This window comes from Musca domestica, unplaced genomic scaffold, assembly GCF_030504385.1.
Source record: "Musca domestica strain aabys unplaced genomic scaffold, Musca_domestica.polishedcontigs.V.1.1 180, whole genome shotgun sequence".
Classification (NCBI taxonomy): domain Eukaryota; kingdom Metazoa; phylum Arthropoda; class Insecta; order Diptera; family Muscidae; genus Musca; species Musca domestica.
The window spans coordinates 301,693-316,491 of NW_026712239.1; the positions used below are offsets into that span (position 1 = coordinate 301,693).

General features: G+C 34.9%; 7 protein-coding genes and 2 long non-coding RNA genes across 10 annotated transcripts; 4 read left to right on the forward strand and 5 right to left on the reverse strand.

The window, feature by feature from the left end:
* Positions 1-1,582: 1,582 nt before the first annotated feature.
* Positions 1,583-2,048, forward strand: LOC131801915 (uncharacterized). The gene is made up of 2 exons (XR_009341951.1): positions 1,583-1,678; positions 1,759-2,048. It is a non-coding gene; the product is annotated as an uncharacterized LOC131801915 (long non-coding RNA).
* Positions 2,049-2,700: 652 nt separating this feature from the next.
* Positions 2,701-3,604, reverse strand: LOC101898936 (small ribosomal subunit protein eS25). The gene is made up of 3 exons (XM_005178471.4): positions 3,460-3,604; positions 2,922-3,198; positions 2,701-2,851 (listed from the first exon to the last, which is right to left on the reverse strand). The coding sequence occupies exons 1-3, from the start codon at positions 3,571-3,573 to the stop codon at positions 2,778-2,780; spliced, it is 465 nt and encodes a 154-aa protein (XP_005178528.2). The 5' UTR covers positions 3,574-3,604; the 3' UTR covers positions 2,701-2,777.
* A 313-nt stretch (positions 3,605-3,917) lies between these two features.
* On the reverse strand, positions 3,918-5,128 carry LOC101899111 (probable 18S rRNA (guanine-N(7))-methyltransferase). The gene is made up of 3 exons (XM_005178472.4): positions 5,019-5,128; positions 4,918-4,955; positions 3,918-4,855 (listed from the first exon to the last, which is right to left on the reverse strand). Exons 1-3 carry the CDS (start codon positions 5,055-5,057, stop codon positions 4,105-4,107), a joined length of 828 nt encoding a protein of 275 aa, XP_005178529.1. The 5' UTR covers positions 5,058-5,128; the 3' UTR covers positions 3,918-4,104.
* Positions 5,129-5,592: 464 nt separating this feature from the next.
* On the forward strand, positions 5,593-7,149 carry LOC131801907 (uncharacterized). Its single transcript, XR_009341950.1, has 3 exons — positions 5,593-5,736; positions 5,812-6,295; positions 6,413-7,149. It is a non-coding gene; the product is annotated as an uncharacterized LOC131801907 (long non-coding RNA).
* Positions 7,150-7,745: 596 nt separating this feature from the next.
* LOC131801909 (iron-sulfur cluster assembly 2 homolog, mitochondrial-like) lies at positions 7,746-8,877 on the forward strand. Of its 2 annotated transcripts, XM_059121005.1 has the most exons (3): positions 7,746-7,966; positions 8,032-8,198; positions 8,250-8,877. In XM_059121005.1, the coding sequence occupies exons 2-3, from the start codon at positions 8,155-8,157 to the stop codon at positions 8,668-8,670; spliced, it is 465 nt and encodes a 154-aa protein (XP_058976988.1). In that variant the 5' UTR covers positions 7,746-7,966; positions 8,032-8,154; the 3' UTR covers positions 8,671-8,877. The 2 variants fall into 2 exon arrangements, with proteins under 2 accessions (XP_058976988.1, XP_058976989.1); XM_059121006.1 differs by lacking the exon at positions 7,746-7,966 and having other exon boundaries at positions 8,006-8,198.
* Positions 8,719-10,736, reverse strand: LOC131801908 (protein phosphatase 1 regulatory subunit 21-like). Its single transcript, XM_059121004.1, has 6 exons — positions 10,373-10,736; positions 9,951-10,304; positions 9,710-9,889; positions 9,368-9,654; positions 9,032-9,281; positions 8,719-8,968 (listed from the first exon to the last, which is right to left on the reverse strand). Exons 1-6 carry the CDS (start codon positions 10,427-10,429, stop codon positions 8,879-8,881), a joined length of 1,218 nt encoding a protein of 405 aa, XP_058976987.1. The 5' UTR covers positions 10,430-10,736; the 3' UTR covers positions 8,719-8,878.
* Positions 10,737-11,658: 922 nt separating this feature from the next.
* On the forward strand, positions 11,659-12,417 carry LOC101888112 (nuclear cap-binding protein subunit 2B). The gene is made up of 3 exons (XM_005178495.4): positions 11,659-11,819; positions 11,881-12,098; positions 12,164-12,417. Exons 1-3 carry the CDS (start codon positions 11,769-11,771, stop codon positions 12,357-12,359), a joined length of 465 nt encoding a protein of 154 aa, XP_005178552.2. The 5' UTR covers positions 11,659-11,768; the 3' UTR covers positions 12,360-12,417.
* On the reverse strand, positions 12,418-13,658 carry LOC101899846 (peroxiredoxin-5, mitochondrial). Its single transcript, XM_005178477.4, has 3 exons — positions 13,498-13,658; positions 12,977-13,111; positions 12,418-12,914 (listed from the first exon to the last, which is right to left on the reverse strand). Exons 1-3 carry the CDS (start codon positions 13,591-13,593, stop codon positions 12,585-12,587), a joined length of 561 nt encoding a protein of 186 aa, XP_005178534.1. The 5' UTR covers positions 13,594-13,658; the 3' UTR covers positions 12,418-12,584.
* A 67-nt stretch (positions 13,659-13,725) lies between these two features.
* On the reverse strand, positions 13,726-14,372 carry LOC101900013 (ubiquitin). The gene is made up of 2 exons (XM_005178478.4): positions 14,217-14,372; positions 13,726-14,155 (listed from the first exon to the last, which is right to left on the reverse strand). Exons 1-2 carry the CDS (start codon positions 14,262-14,264, stop codon positions 13,823-13,825), a joined length of 381 nt encoding a protein of 126 aa, XP_005178535.1. The 5' UTR covers positions 14,265-14,372; the 3' UTR covers positions 13,726-13,822.
* Positions 14,373-14,799: the final 427 nt, after the last annotated feature.

A 14,799-nucleotide genomic window follows, 5' to 3' on the forward strand; every position in this document is an offset into this window, starting at 1 on the left:
GAGGTCAGCTGAAAATGTGCACCTTCCGGTCAAAATACCGCAGAGCAACATTCGGACAGCGTGTGACGGTTTCATTTGACCGTTTGAAGGCCATAATTCGTGCCAAGGGTGAGAAATTCGAACAAATCTAAACTTATTCTAAAATTTGATGCTGTTTCCGACATTTTTTGCTTTCATTCAATAAAATTTAAAAATTATGGCGTTTGACTTTGTTGCAGTTTTTTTATCTCACCCTGTATTTCTTGGTCAACATTGTAGAGAATGGCCATTCTCTTATATTTTACCGTTATCACTGAAAATTTTCAGGAACACAGCATGTGATGCAGCTAGAAAAATATGTATTGTAAACGAAATATAGATGGCGTTACTAGCTTCGTTCATATTTCATTTACGTGGCATCATCTAAAATTTAAAATTTTCACATTTCTGTTCTTTTCATATATTTTGATATGCATTAATATGTAATTATAAAAAATTTAAAATTCGAAGGGGTTCAATTTTTTTACATACAACCATAATTCTATTCTAATTCGTCTCCCTAATCAAGCGACCTTAATGATTTCTTCCAGAGCATATTAGCTTCCGAACGAAATGAAGTAAGTTGATAACATTTTGCTCAAATGTGTATTATGTGTGTAGGACTTTTGCCATTAAAAATAGGTCATGTAGGTCCACGTTTTTGTATAGGCTTCATATAATGGTACCTCCCTTTTTCCGTATTTTGGTGATTTAAGCGACATTATTCACCGGAAACGTGAAGTATTTGTAGTTCGTAATGGGTACTACGGCCTATGACATAAAATTGTCTGTGCACGTCCACGTCTTCGTATAGCCCCCATATAGCGGTACCCCCATTATTCCGTATTTTGATGATTTTAGCGACGTTATTCACCGGAATTGTTTCAAATTTGATATTTAAAGTTCGTAATGGGAACTACAGCCTATGGCATACAATTGTCTGTGAAGGTCCACGTCGTCGTATAGACCCTAATATAACAGATACATTCGGTATTTTAAAGATTTTAATAGAATTTTTAACGGATTTTATTGTTTTTTAGAATTCCCAATTTCGTCCCAAATGCTGGAGGATATTCAAATTTCGACCCGGCCGAACTTACAGCTTTTTTACTTGTTTTTTTTTTTCTATTTTTAAATCCCAACAGTCTGTAGTCAACAAGTGATTTTAGAAACATATATCGCTATTAGTTCTCTCAATGGTGAACAATGTTATTCAACGTATAGTTTTCCCTCAAGCTCGGTATAAACTCATTGAACATATTTCTAGTTTTATCACATAAGGACCCAGAAACGTATGTGGCTCACAAGTATTAATTTGACGTTTGACGCGGGTCAGGCGTTGTATCAGTTAGCTGCCACCTACATGATTTTATGTAGCCTAAAACATAAGATAAATTCACCTTAATGCCGCAAACACTTTCCAGACTAAAGGAGCCTTTCTGGGAGACTATTGAATCGAGCATATAAATTTCCTAAGATCTCAGCAAATCTATGTCTGCATCAGAAATAATTTTGAATAATTTAAAGTGTCTGTGAAAAAGCAACAAGTCCCACCAATGTCAGTGTACGTCCCTGGCCTCAGATCATACTCTTTATGGCTGTTTCCTTATGAAAAGAACATTATGCGTCGCGTTTCACCGTTGCTTGAGCACCTCGTCAGGTATATTTTAGTGTGGTTTTTTTCACAACCATTGCACAGTAATTCAACTATATATTTTTTTCATTAATTCCTACTAAAAGCTAATATTCTAGTGTTGAACATCAGTAGAGGAGAACATTATAAAACCCTTGCAAAGGCCTGCTACATAAAAAGTAGTATTTCAAATGGTAGTGGTCTCACTCAAATCATTACCGGAATACGGTTGTTTCAAAGAACTGGCAAAATGTGAAGATTATCCGTAATAGCCGAAGAATTTTAATATTTTTCAACAATTCAAAATTAAATTGTAAACTAGAAGAAAGCTGCTTTGTATTGAAAACGAAATGTTTTATGTGGACATTTTAGTAAATAAATAAAAATAACAGTGGAATATCTTGTCCTCCTTTTAAACATGTCTGTAATAGTCGGATTGCATATCTAAATTTTTTTTTACTTTGATTCCACCCAACGGCATTTTTAAATACTGGAGTCCAATTAAAATTTACACATCCTTTACACCGTTTGGTATGATTAAATTCTAGTGTACTGAAACATCGACCCACCCAAAATTCTGACTCAATGAAAAATGAACGCTAGCCATTTTCTAAAAAAAAAACTTAATTTCATAATCTTAAAACCTTCGGCAGTTCAATTTCAGATTACACTACTTTAAGCCAAGGGAGAAACTTAAATGGACATTCCACTACATATAAAAACAAAATCTATTTTAAATTCCGATGGATGGTAATTAAATTTAACCAAATTAAAAAATTATTTTCAAAAACGAAATCACAATCTAGATACAATTCGGATAGTTATTTATGTTGAAAGCTAATTTGTAGTTCACTGTTTTTCATTGCAAATTAGAATACCTCACAGCATTCAATTGTTATTGCAAAAAGCCGCTTAAAACATTATTGTTTGCAAATTATTCCTATCCATAACTTCTTTTGCACACACTAGATCAATAGTTTCAAAACTTGTTTGCAATTTAACCACGTTTTTAAAAATCCAAATCCATTTTAAATGATAACACATTTAGGTTTTCTTTTTTTACCTTTAAGTCATTTAATACAAAAAAATATGTAAAACATGTCTTAGGGAAATGTTAACGACACATTTACGCATCATCACCCTTGGTGGCACGTGTGTAAATGACTTGAGAGGCGTGTTGGACGACTTGTTTAATCAAACCTGCAACAAAACGGAAACATGAATTAGAAAAGGATTTCTAAAAATGATTTTGTTGATTTGTGAAACTTACCCTTCTCGCGCAATTCAATCAAAGCACGCTTGGCCAAGGAACCGCGGATCTTCAAACGTTCAGAGACTACAGAGGGAGTAATCAATTTGTACTGGGGAACTTCCTTGTACAACTTTTCGTAGGTAGCCTTATCGAAAAGAACTTGATTGTTCAACTTGTCCCTGACTTTTCCTTTGGACCACTTCTTCTTCTTGGCTTTGCCGCCACCGCTACCTTCCTTCTTCTTTTGTGTTTTTTGTGGCTGTTTAGCCGACGATTTTGCGTCCTTCTTTGGCGGCTATAAAAACGAGTAGAAAAAAAAAAAACAAAACGTTAATACACCAGCACACCACAATTTGTTTAATGAGGTTATGTTGAATTATTTTTCTTGTTTTCTTTTAGTTCTCACAGTGTTCTCATGTTTTTATTTTCACATTCACTATATGGTGTTACAATGTAACTGATATGTTCATTTTAATTATTTATTTTTTCACATAATTTCACTTTTTTTTTGTTTTTACGGGAATTTTTGGTCGAAAACATTGGCCGCACGACTTACCATCTTGAAAACCTCAAAGCAAAAAGATGGAGGACGGAAATTGTCAGTGCTACCACACACAAATATTTGACATATGGAAGTGTTCAGAAAAATACGGGTTGAAATGGTTTGCATTACTATTGGCCGTTAGAGGGAGCCTGTGTGGAATATAAATCTCAACGAAATGGTTTACACTAATGGCGTAGAGCGTATAATTTATGAAATTAATAAAAAATTGTTAAAATGTGGTCATTTTTAAGTCGGGTTTTTTTACAATTTAGTGTGTAAATTACTGTCACGTGTTGTTTGTAAGAAAAGAATTAATTGTGAATTCATAACCTTTAAATTAATATATTTTTGACATTTTTAAAGCAAATTTGAAATGATTATTGTGTTTATTTATTTAGCATCCAACTAAGACATTTTTTATTTATACTCTTGTGAAAGCTAATATAATTAATTATAAAAAATATAATGAATTTATTATTAATTTCTTCATTTCATACAATTTAATAGAAAATCACAAAAATACTCTTCATTACTTATTATAACATTATATTATTATATAACATTATGTAAATTTATTCCAAATCTTATTATTTCTGTATACGACTATTAAAAATATTCATTAATAAAATATATTTTCACATTGCCATTGTCAGGTAACTAAAAACGCGCACTGCGCTTACGACCTGTATATTTTGTATCCGGCCTTGTATCTTTGCCTTGACGCCGCCTGCGTTCCTTCTTGGCCAGAATCCAATCACGAGATTTCTTTAGCGGCTTTCCTCTGCAATCTTTGGTCATTTCACGTTTCTTAATATAACTAATACGTTTCTCATCCTCCTCACTGCCCAATGCTTTGGGCATTGGTGCAGCGCCGCCAGTCATAAGAACTAGGAAATATTTTTTGGCCTTTGTTGAGTTGGGGTAATCGACCACAATGCCACCGTAGAAACCAGCCTTCATTGCTTGGGTGGTTACCATTTCGATTTGATCCGCATTTTCGGGATAGAACTGAAATACTGCACGGGCAGTACGTGTCAAACTCGAAAATAATGTCGAAAAGAATTTGTACAGACGCTTGTGCGGATTGTGTGATGTCTTGTCTGCATTGCACAGCCATTGGAGGGCAGATATGGATATGGCACCATCGAATGTACCCGGTTTAAAAGGCATACCCTGACCCATGTCGCCCAATACCAAATCACCTTCCACCTCCCGGTCTACGGCAATGTCTAACATCGACTTGGAGATATCTATGCCAATCCACATATGATCGTTATCCTCAAGCACACTACCCGAGAGACCAGAACCACAGCCAATATCTAAAATTAGATAATTTTCATCCTCATCTAGATTCAATAACTCCAGTGCACGCTCAGCCATTTCCACTTGAATTTCAATAATTCGTGAGCTGTACAGATATGAAACGAAATATTAGATTATTTTTCATAGTATTCTGAATTGTTTACATACTTGCTGGAGTATTTCTTGGCTTCATCATCGTTGTAGAACTATATTTTGAAAAGAAAAAAATCATAATTGTTTAATTGAATAATATATTGAATTGGACATACAATTTCTGGTGGAGCAGAATGTTCGGGTCTTCTCGCCATGCTTTTTATTTTTTTTTTCTGCTTTATAAATTAATTATTATTTATTTATTTATTTATTTACAATGCACGTGTTGTTGTTTACATTCGTTTTGTGTGGTTTTGAGTCTTCTTCTTTCTTTGATAGGTTTACAATACGAATGGTTAACAGTATACCCTTAGAACTATTGTTGTCTTGTTCTAATTTAATCGTGACATATATGATTATGCTACATTGCTTGAATGAAATTCAAGATTGAAGAGATTGAAATTATGAGAGAGGCTTGCTCACGGCCTCAAATGTTACGAACAGAGCGAGAATGTCTGTAAATAAATAAATAAAGGTATAAAAACAAACATAAAAACTAAATAACAAACAAAATTCTGTTAAGTAATTGACTAACAGGGATCATAGTAGCCTATGGAGATTATTTAAATGACTATTACTAAAATGTAATTTGTATATTTGTGCTGATCTGCTGTAAAAAGGAGGTAGCGTGTATTCGTTGTTGACATCTGTGGCTGGTTCGTTTAATATACCAATTGGAGAGAGGTAATACGATTTTGGCCACGATATGTGCTTTTCCATTTGGTAGATTTCATTCATTAGTAAGTTTTCATGGGTTTCGAGTTTTTCCACGAATTTCTTCTGGTGGCTTTGGATATACTTACAAAAAGGCACAACCCTGGACGTGTTGTATATGTAAGTATTGCTGTATCTCTTTTCCTGTGAAATGTAGCTTTTGTTGACACATTTTCTTAAAATCTTGCGTTCTAGAATTTCTAACTCCTTGGCCACTATTGGGGAAATAGAGAACCAGATCGGAAACCCGTACGCTAAGATAGATCTAATTGTAACTTTGTAGAGAAGTAACTTCGTGTGTTGTGGTAGGTATTTGCTATTTAATAGATACGAAAACTTTACTAATATACCTTTTGTCTTCTGCATGACGGACCGTGCGTGTTTATTGAACTTCATCAAATTGGTGAGAGTAATGCCCAAGTATTTTAGAGATGTTTTAAAGGGAATCTCAACTCCTTCAAGAGACAGCTGAAGCGCTTTACTCTCTGGAACAACGTTTCTAGGGCATTTTCCCGAAGCGTTCCGGAAACATATTGCTACGGATTTATCGGCATTGATTTTGATTCCCCATACTTCCTTGCGGCACCCCACTGTTTACTAAACCCGTGGTTGACGACGGGTTTTTGATATTAATTAAAAACTTTCGTGCAGTGAAAAAACGTGCCATCAACTTGACCAGGTATGGGTCTATACCAATTTCGATTAACTTGTAAAGTACTCCTGTGTGACATACCGAGTCAAATGCTTTTTGTTACAGTTTTCAGTGTGCACAACTTTTGTTTTTTTTTTTTTTCAGGAATAAAAAAATATGAGATCAATGATTTGAAGAAATTGCCATGGAATGGGACAGTTTGGATCGTATTTTTGAACGTAAATCCATTTTAAATTTGAAAAATTTAACCGCAATTACTTCTGTTAAGGTGTGAGTACATAAAAGGCTTTTTTGACTGGCTTAAGTCATCGGCGGGCTTCTTCGGAAAAGAACAAAGGACCGTAGGGCCAAATTCGTACGAAGTCAAGCCAAATTCCTTTATTTCCTTGGCATCATGGCTAGGCATATCAATGTCAAATTATAAAGGGGAACTACGGCACAATTCGAAAGCGGCTCTGTCATCCCTTTATGATATGTCACGAACTATGCCATGCGAAGACTTCAAGCTCTTTATGTACTTACACATTTAGTATTCTTGACAATATTTTTTTTAGGTCTATCTTGTTGGAAAAATGCATCACCATTAAATTAGGACTTTTCCTAGACTTTAAGGGCATGATGTGCCCTCACTACTATTTTTAGTACTGGTCTTTCACTTAAATCTTCTTTTCATATAGGTGGTGGTCTAAGAATGTACTGAGTTCTCCATTTCTATTCATTTCTAACTTGAGCACCAGCTGTTGGTATTTCTATCCCAATTCATCATGGCTGAAATTTTCATGGGACTCACTAGCAATACTCAGAGATGCTTGACCATCTATTCTCTTTAGATTGCAACATAATATACTTTTTCAATAAATACTTTAATTTAATTAATTTAATTTGTCGACGTCTTCATTTAGTTTAGAGCAACCGTTTGAAATGGAAAAATTAACAGTTTGTAGAGGGATCAACTAAAGAAGATGACCGCTGAACGTTGAGAAACGACTACAATGGAACTAGCTCATTGGCTCCTTAAACGGAATCGGTCAATTGAACATATGTTTACATTTTTCATTCCGTGACGACACGACTCTAAGTACAAAGGAGTATTAGTTCCAAGCGAGCTGACTACCAAATTAAATAAAACGTCAAAATGCATAATTGTATCACAAAAGATAAACATTTTGCAAAAAACGCAACAACACTGTTGAATCAATTCCGCAGCTCTCATTTAATGACTATGTTCAGCTAGTTGCCTTTTCCTCATAAATTTATGGTATGTTTTATATAGTCAGATATATTGTGTTTAGTCAACAAGGTAACTCGGTAGAGATTTTGTATGTGAACGTACTCTAAGCCAGCTAACTTCCAAACGAAATGTCAAAATTCATTATTGTGATTTAAATCACAGAAAAAAGATAAAGAACAGGCAAAAAAGTGTTAACAAATTTTGACATTACATCTGGTTTTTAAATTTTGCAGGAACACCTTGTTATTGCGCCACGAACAGAACGGAAAACTACTATTAAGGAAAAATACTATTGTTATTGAAAACCTCGGCACGATTAATTCACAATTGCATGTATTTTGATATCAGCTGGTCTTATCGGTCATGCAAGATGCCATGGTCCAACTATAAAATCCTCCTGCCAAGCCAACTGACTACCAATTTTAATGTCAAAATGCATTATTGTGATTGAAATCACAGAACAAAAGGTAAACAAATAGCCAACAAAGTGTAAATAAATTTTGACATTACATCTGGCTTTTAAAATTTGAAGGAATACCTTTGCGTAATGGAAGATCTAACTGAGCTGAAGTAACAGAAATAACAACTAAATTCACGAAATTCATACGACGTTGAAGAGGGTTTGAAATTGAAATATAGTATATAAAACTTGAAAATGGCATCCTTATTAAGAAATCTTGTACGACCAACACAGCGAAGGTAGAAAATGTTTGAAATATCAATAACACAGGTTAACATTTTTATTTACAGCCTTTGTTTACATCACAGACTTCCGATGCTAACGGAAGCCTTGAACTCCAAGAACTATTCAAAAGCCGCATCATCAGCCACAGCCGCTTCAGATCAACAACTTGTCCTAAGTGATTCATGCCTCAAGAGATTGAAGGAAATCTGTGGCGATGGTAGCTTTTTGCGTATTACAGTAGAGGGAGGCGGTTGTTCGGGATTTCAATACAAATTCGATTTGGATAACAAAATAAATGAAGACGATTTGCAGTTCGGTAAAGACGATGCTAAGGTTGTCATAGACAATGTTTCGTTGGAATATTGTAACGGAGCCACCGTCGACTATCACACAGAACTAATACGTTCAGGTTTTCGTATGCTGGCAAATCCGAAAGCTGAGCAGGGCTGCTCTTGTGGCTCATCATTTGCAATAAAATTGGATTGAAAAGAATATGATCTTTCCCTTGATCTTGGAACAAAAACACATCTGTGGTTTGACATGTCTAGAATATATACAAAGAAGTTTTATTTGTTGTTTACAATAATAAATTAGGACCAGACTAAGTAGACTGGTCAAAAAGCGCTTATTACATAAATAAATACACAATCTCTTGACTAAAATATTTGTCAATAATTATACACAGCGAAAGAAGCTATTTACTGGCTGCTAGCTGTTCGCTCAAGCTAATAATCTGTTCGGTGAGAACACTAATCTGTTCGTCATAGTTAACTCGGGTAGTTGTCTAAAAATAAAGAAAGAATAAAACATTTTGATTTGATGTCAGTAATCACGGGTCGAGTTTTACCATATCTTCTTCCAGTAAATGCAATGCTTGATTAATGCTTTCTATCTGTTCGTCTTTGTTTTTCAGTTCTTGTGTAGCATTTTCGAGACAAATTTGTAAATTATCCACTTCGGTTTCCACACTGCGAACCTTGGATTCGGCCCATACTTTATCTTTGAGAAGATCTTCCAGCTTTTTACTTAAGTGGTTGAATATAAGCAATTCTTTGCTGCATGGCATGGCATGATGATCCTTTCCCGAATCCCTTTTGCTATTGATTTCGAAAAAAGGGTAAAAATGGATTTTGGTAAATCGAAATTAATATTGTTCCATATTTGAAATCTCTATGATACCCACCTCTTGCCATCCGAAAATGAAGGTATTATCGTAAGGCCCGCAGCAGTTGTTGTGCTATTGCAAGAGGAATTTGCTCGGATTTCTTCATTGCACAACAAATTTGTTTCAGCAATTTCCAGAGATTCGGCATAGAGTTTACTCAACTCATACTGTGAACGCCAGTGCGCCACTTCTTGTTCCAAGGCATGCAGACGACTTTCAATTTCCGAATGATGAGAATTATGATGATGGTTGTGTAACGGTGTGGTTTCGCTTCCTGATGCACTCAAAGCATCTTCACTGCCCAACTGGAAGATGGACTCATTAAATAAATAGACTAGATTGTGATTAAACCACCCTTACCATGCTTGCAGCTTCAACAAGTTTGGTTTCCAATTCCTGATTTCGGGATTGTAATGATTCGATATCTTTACGTAGCCGTTTCTCATTGTCGGCATGTTCAATATTACGTTTTTCCATAGTATCTTCCATATTTCTAATACGCTCAGCATGAAGCTGGAGACTTCTTTCTTTGTCATCAATCTAAGTGGAGGTTAGTACATGAAAGATATATAAATAAAAGTTCATTCCTTAAGATACACACCAGTGAAGTCAGTTCGGCATTTTCAATAATCTTCTTTTGTAGCTCCTCGAAAATTAATGCATCCTGCGAAATATCTGCCTTGTTTGCCATTGCATTGTTGTGGGCTGCATCATTTTTATCGTGTGGACTTCGTTTCTTGTCCTTATCCCTTTTACGTGCTTCACTTGTGGCCAGCTCCTGTTGCAGAGCAGCAACACGCAGTTCCAATTGCTTGTTACGAAAACCCAGTGAGTCGATTTCTTGTTCTGACCGCCTGGCCTCTAGTTCCTTTTGTTTCAATTGATCTCGTAGATTGGAATTTTTTGATTGTTCTTCCAATATGCCTTTCCGCAGTACTGAAGCTTGTGCCCTTATCTGGATGACGCATAAAATGATCGCATTAACGCTTCTTTTCAATGGGCGTTTTTGCCAACTTTACTTACCTTTGCGTACTCACTGGCTAACTTTTGATATTTATCTTCGGCAACAAATCCCTCCATTCTTTTGGCATTGATAATTAATGGTTAGTAGTATAACATGGACATTTTTTTATCAGAGCTATCTTCTGGTTCAACAAAGATATCAGTTTATTTTTTTGGTTGACTGCAAAGTGAAATGCAACAAAATACACAATTGTGTAAATCCAAGAAAACTTCTATTGATGGTAATCTAATGCCCGATTTATGCTCGCACTTCCGGCACGAGAAGTGTAGCGGAATATATTTAATTATTTTAATTATTTGATTTGTCTTTTTTCTTTCGTGTTCTTTTCTCTTGCAATACTGCCTGGCTGTTTTGACACAAAAACAAATAAGGATTACAAAGCCTTTCAAAGCAAAACCAACGCCGTAAAAGTTTGAAATTGGAACAAACTAATGTAGATAATGACTGATAAAAATACCAATGAAAACAAAAGAATGAATAAAATTTGCAGCAAAACAAAATGTCAACCAGAGGTTTTTGAAAGTAGAACAGCTGTTATCTTTGTTGCCAACATCACACTTTGTTTTCTTGGGAAATTGGCAACAGTAATGTCCTTCCGGCCTTTTTTAGCAAATATATTAATCGAATAAAAAATGTTATTGATAAAATTACATGCACAAATTATTTTCTGCTTTTCGAAATTTAAAAAAATATTTTTATTCCCATTTGATATGTCTTCGTATATTTATTTTTATTACTCTCTGTTTCTCTATGTGTGAAAAATGTAAGATTTGTACTTGTGAATTTTGCAACAGTAGTGCCCATTTGGCGTTTTTTTACACCCACTTTAGTTTTGCACAACTGGCATTGGTAAATTTATAGAAATTAAACAATTCAACATATAGTTGTTTGAGTTGTCTTTGCAATTTCATAATATGTTGACTTTCCTACATTTCAATACAAAACATTTTTTTAATACGTTTTGTTTTTCTCAGAAATGGCTAAACAGCGGTAATATAATAGGTGTATACAAAATGTTGTTCGACAACCCAAGAGCTCAAATAAGAGCGTGTAAAGAGAGAAAATTTGACAGTTGTGTTGCTGAGAGTATGGAAAATTTTACTGGAAAATATTTACTTCCTTCTGTCTTAATTATGTTTCAGATAAAAAGCATAAGAATAACAACTTTTTGTTGTAAAAGTTACCGTTCGAAACAGCTAAATAGAAAGTTATATCCGTACAAGTTACTAAGTAATTTTGACTGGAAAAGTTATCGTACACACCTAATGTTTACTAAAAAGTAATGAGTTGGCAACGCGGAATCGCATATGGAAAGCGGCCAGCAGCGTTGTCTTAGCGTTTTAGCATTTAGTTTACAAGTAAACAATTTTACAATTCTAGAAAAGGACCTGAAAAATGTCTGGAAGTTCAATAGAACTCAGCTCCTACCGTGATCAGCACTTTAAAGTGAGTTACAATAGAGTTTAGAAGTTGCAACTCCAACAAAAATATTTTTTTTTTATTGCAGGGTTCACGCTCGGAACAGGAACGATCTCTCAAGGAATCAACCACATTATATGTGGGTAATATGTCATTTTACACAACTGAGGAACAAATTCACGAACTTTTTTCACGATGCGGGGAAGTTAGGCGAATAATTATGGGTTTGGATAAATATAAGAAAACTCCATGTGGATTTTGTTTTGTCGAATATTATACGCGTGCCGATGCCGAAACTGCAATGAGGTTGGTTTGTTTGTTTACTTTTGCCAAATGTTCAGAACTTCATGTGCTTTTCATTTCCTTTACAGATATGTTAATGGTACCAGACTTGACGATCGTTTGATTCGAGTAGATTGGGATGCAGGCTTTGTGGAGGGCCGACAATATGGCCGTGGCAAAACAGGCGGTCAAGTACGTGACGAATATCGTACAGACTACGATGCCGGTAGAGGTGGATACGGCAAACTATTATCACAAAAATTAGAAATTGTTCCGAAAATTTAATAAATTAAGCTAGTTTTGTATTTTTAAATAAAAAAAATTGTACAAAAAACTGTTGGAATTTGTTTTTTATTATGTTTCATTTATTTTTGATTCATCTACAGTTTCGATATAGCCTACACTTCAAATAATGTTTATTTTTCAATTGACTGGATACACGTTCTACGTAGCTTATTTTCATTGGGCAGCATGCGGATAATGCAATTCGATTGCAATCTAATAATCTCTTTACTTTTTGCCCAAGTTATTGGCCAAAGAGCAGCTCAAGCCAGTGCCGTCTGGTTCCACATTCAATTCCACAACTTGTCCATTCTCCACGACCATGGAAAAGCGCTTAGCGCGTACTCCACCCAATGGTGGCAAGTCAATGGTCAAGTCCAAGGCTTTAGCGAAAGCGGCAGAAGGATCGGCCAACATGCGTACTTTACCCGCAGCATTGTGTTCCTTGCCCCAAGCGGACATTACGAAAGGATCGTTGACGGAAACACAAACAATTTCATCAACTTTTTGTTGAGATTTCAAGCTGTCAGCCGATGATACATATCCTGGCAAATGTGTCTAAAATTAAACCAAAAGAACATTTAATATGGCCCATAGTTTCATGTCTTTTATGTAAGTACTTTGGAACAGCCGGGGGTAAAAGCTCCAGGTACACCAAAGATTACAACTTTCTTTCCGGATGTCAAGTCGCCAGTGTTAATCTTATTGGCTGGGGAATCTTCAAACAGATCCACGGAGGGCAGCTTTTCACCAACCTGGAAAAAAATACAAGAGCAAGATTTCAGCGTTATTCAATCTTAAAATTGCACATAAAATGTGTAATCGATATTTGCAATCACTGGCTGTCCTGTCTTCCGTATTAGTAAACTTACTATATTCTTCATGCCTGCTATGCTACCTGGTACTGTCAAAAGTTAAATCACTTCTGTTAATAAATGCGGCAACTTAATTAAACTAAGTCGTCGCCATTGATAACTTTTGGAGCCACTTTATATCTTTTTCAGATAACTATATTTAGCATATCTACCTGTTTTTTTTTAAGTACTTCCGCAAAAATTACATAATATATACAAATCTTTCAAACCTTTTTTCCATTCCCAAAATTAAACCCATGTAAATGCACGCGTATTCCCGGACTTACCTTAATGGGAGCCATTACTTTGTACGTTGTAGAGATTTGACGTATCGACTGCAACTTCGAGAAAGTATTTTGGAATACAAGGCGACCAATTTGCATTTTCTCGTCTTCTCTCGTTTCTTCTCAACTGATATATGATGGTGCATATATTCTACCCATATACTACCATATGATGCGATGCGTGTGTATGAATGTCATGTCATAATCAATACGAAACGGCATTGCCAACCATATCTTAGCATTTGTTTTTATTTTTTATTAATTAAAGAATAAGAAAAAACAGCATGTAATTAATTTAGTTTGAAAAGAAAAGCGCAAGTAAACAAAATCAAACAGTATGTTCCGAAGCCAGACGCTCTATGTCATCCAAACTGAAGCCTTTGAGTTTCTTTTCAAAGTCTAACATAAATTCCTTGGTGAGGGCAGCCGATTGCGTTTCATTGTAGTACTTGCGAAAAGAACGGTGAATAATGTCTTTGATGTCTTGTTTAACCACTATCAAGTTGAGCTTTGTTCCTTCTTTTATATTGGGATACGATGCAATTGTCTGGTCATCATTTAATGTGCGTCCAAGTATTAATATCTTTTGTGAACCCAGAGGAATGCCAAGCCTCTCCTCTATTTCTTGCTTTACCTGGTAAATTGTGGTACTTGGCGTAACCTGAACGATAAAGATTAGAGTTTGTTAGCATTGGATTAGGAACCTACTTGGCGTTACTTACTTCCAAGTTACAATCCTGTCCTTTTAAAACTTTAATTGTAATTTGCATTATATTTATAGTGTTTTGGAGAGGTGTCGTTCCGGGACAAAATAGCTCAGTGATACTATTCACTAAAAGGAGCTATGTGAAGTAGTTCCATACTTTCATCTCTTCTTTCGGCGTCTGATATACTGGCGTTTTTTTACGTTTTTCGTCATATATTTAATTTATAATGATATTTATTAAAATAATTTTAAAATAAAGATCTTTACATCGATATAAAGATAATTCAATAAAAACGAAAGTTTCCTGGTATAAAATGACAAGCAAATTGTTTTCGTTGCTTTGATATTTTTCTTAATATTCAATCCGATCCAGTAATATCGAAAAAATTAATAAAATGCTTGTTTTTTTTTCGTTATAAAGATGATGGAACCATGGTTCAATAAAATCAATCTCATTGTCAAAATGGTTATTTATAAATCCATTGTACATAGTCGAAGATGAGAACATGATTTCTATGCAGTAAATTTTGACAAGGTAAATTACAGAAAATGCAAAGATGGGCATGCTTATTTGAAATGACTTAACCTTCTTTGATTCT

What these genes read in the sequence shown, in the direction of transcription:
- LOC101899846 (XM_005178477.4), bottom strand. Translation starts at nt 13,593, where the DNA reads ATGCAAATTGGTCGCCTTGTATTCCAAAATACTTTCTCGAAGTTGCAG. An exon ending in AAGTAATGGCTCCCATTAAG is followed by an intron (nt 13,112 to 13,497) that starts GTAAGTCCGGGA and finishes ATTTTTTTCCAG; the next exon opens with GTTGGTGAAAAGCTGCCCTC. An exon ending in TTACCCCCGGCTGTTCCAAA is followed by an intron (nt 12,915 to 12,976) that starts GTACTTACATAA and finishes GTTTAATTTTAG; the next exon opens with ACACATTTGCCAGGATATGT.
- LOC101899111 (XM_005178472.4), bottom strand. Translation starts at nt 5,057, where the DNA reads ATGGCGAGAAGACCCGAACATTCTGCTCCACCAGAAATT. An exon ending in ATTCTGCTCCACCAGAAATT is followed by an intron (nt 4,956 to 5,018) that starts GTATGTCCAATT and finishes TTCAAAATATAG; the next exon opens with TTCTACAACGATGATGAAGC. An exon ending in GCCAAGAAATACTCCAGCAA is followed by an intron (nt 4,856 to 4,917) that starts GTATGTAAACAA and finishes ATATCTGTACAG; the next exon opens with CTCACGAATTATTGAAATTC.
- LOC101898936 (XM_005178471.4), bottom strand. Translation starts at nt 3,573, where the DNA reads ATGCAAACCATTTCAACCCGTATTTTTCTGAACACTTCCATATGTCAA. An exon ending in GCTTTGAGGTTTTCAAGATG is followed by an intron (nt 3,199 to 3,459) that starts GTAAGTCGTGCG and finishes TCGTTTTTATAG; the next exon opens with CCGCCAAAGAAGGACGCAAA. An exon ending in GATTGAATTGCGCGAGAAGG is followed by an intron (nt 2,852 to 2,921) that starts GTAAGTTTCACA and finishes GTTTTGTTGCAG; the next exon opens with GTTTGATTAAACAAGTCGTC.
- LOC101900013 (XM_005178478.4), bottom strand. Translation starts at nt 14,264, where the DNA reads ATGCAAATTACAATTAAAGTTTTAAAAGGACAGGATTGTAACTTGGAA. An exon ending in GACAGGATTGTAACTTGGAA is followed by an intron (nt 14,156 to 14,216) that starts GTAAGTAACGCC and finishes TTTATCGTTCAG; the next exon opens with GTTACGCCAAGTACCACAAT.
- LOC131801908 (XM_059121004.1), bottom strand. Translation starts at nt 10,429, where the DNA reads ATGGAGGGATTTGTTGCCGAAGATAAATATCAAAAGTTAGCCAGTGAG. An exon ending in TAGCCAGTGAGTACGCAAAG is followed by an intron (nt 10,305 to 10,372) that starts GTAAGTAAAGTT and finishes TGCGTCATCCAG; the next exon opens with ATAAGGGCACAAGCTTCAGT. An exon ending in ATTTACTGGAAGAAGATATG is followed by an intron (nt 8,969 to 9,031) that starts GTAAAACTCGAC and finishes CTTTATTTTTAG; the next exon opens with ACAACTACCCGAGTTAACTA.
- LOC131801909 (XM_059121005.1), top strand. Translation starts at nt 8,155, where the DNA reads ATGGCATCCTTATTAAGAAATCTTGTACGACCAACACAGCGAAG. An exon ending in GTACGACCAACACAGCGAAG is followed by an intron (nt 8,199 to 8,249) that starts GTAGAAAATGTT and finishes TTTTATTTACAG; the next exon opens with CCTTTGTTTACATCACAGAC.
- LOC101888112 (XM_005178495.4), top strand. Translation starts at nt 11,769, where the DNA reads ATGTCTGGAAGTTCAATAGAACTCAGCTCCTACCGTGATCAGCACTTT. An exon ending in ACCGTGATCAGCACTTTAAA is followed by an intron (nt 11,820 to 11,880) that starts GTGAGTTACAAT and finishes TTTTTATTGCAG; the next exon opens with GGTTCACGCTCGGAACAGGA. An exon ending in GATGCCGAAACTGCAATGAG is followed by an intron (nt 12,099 to 12,163) that starts GTTGGTTTGTTT and finishes TTTCCTTTACAG; the next exon opens with ATATGTTAATGGTACCAGAC.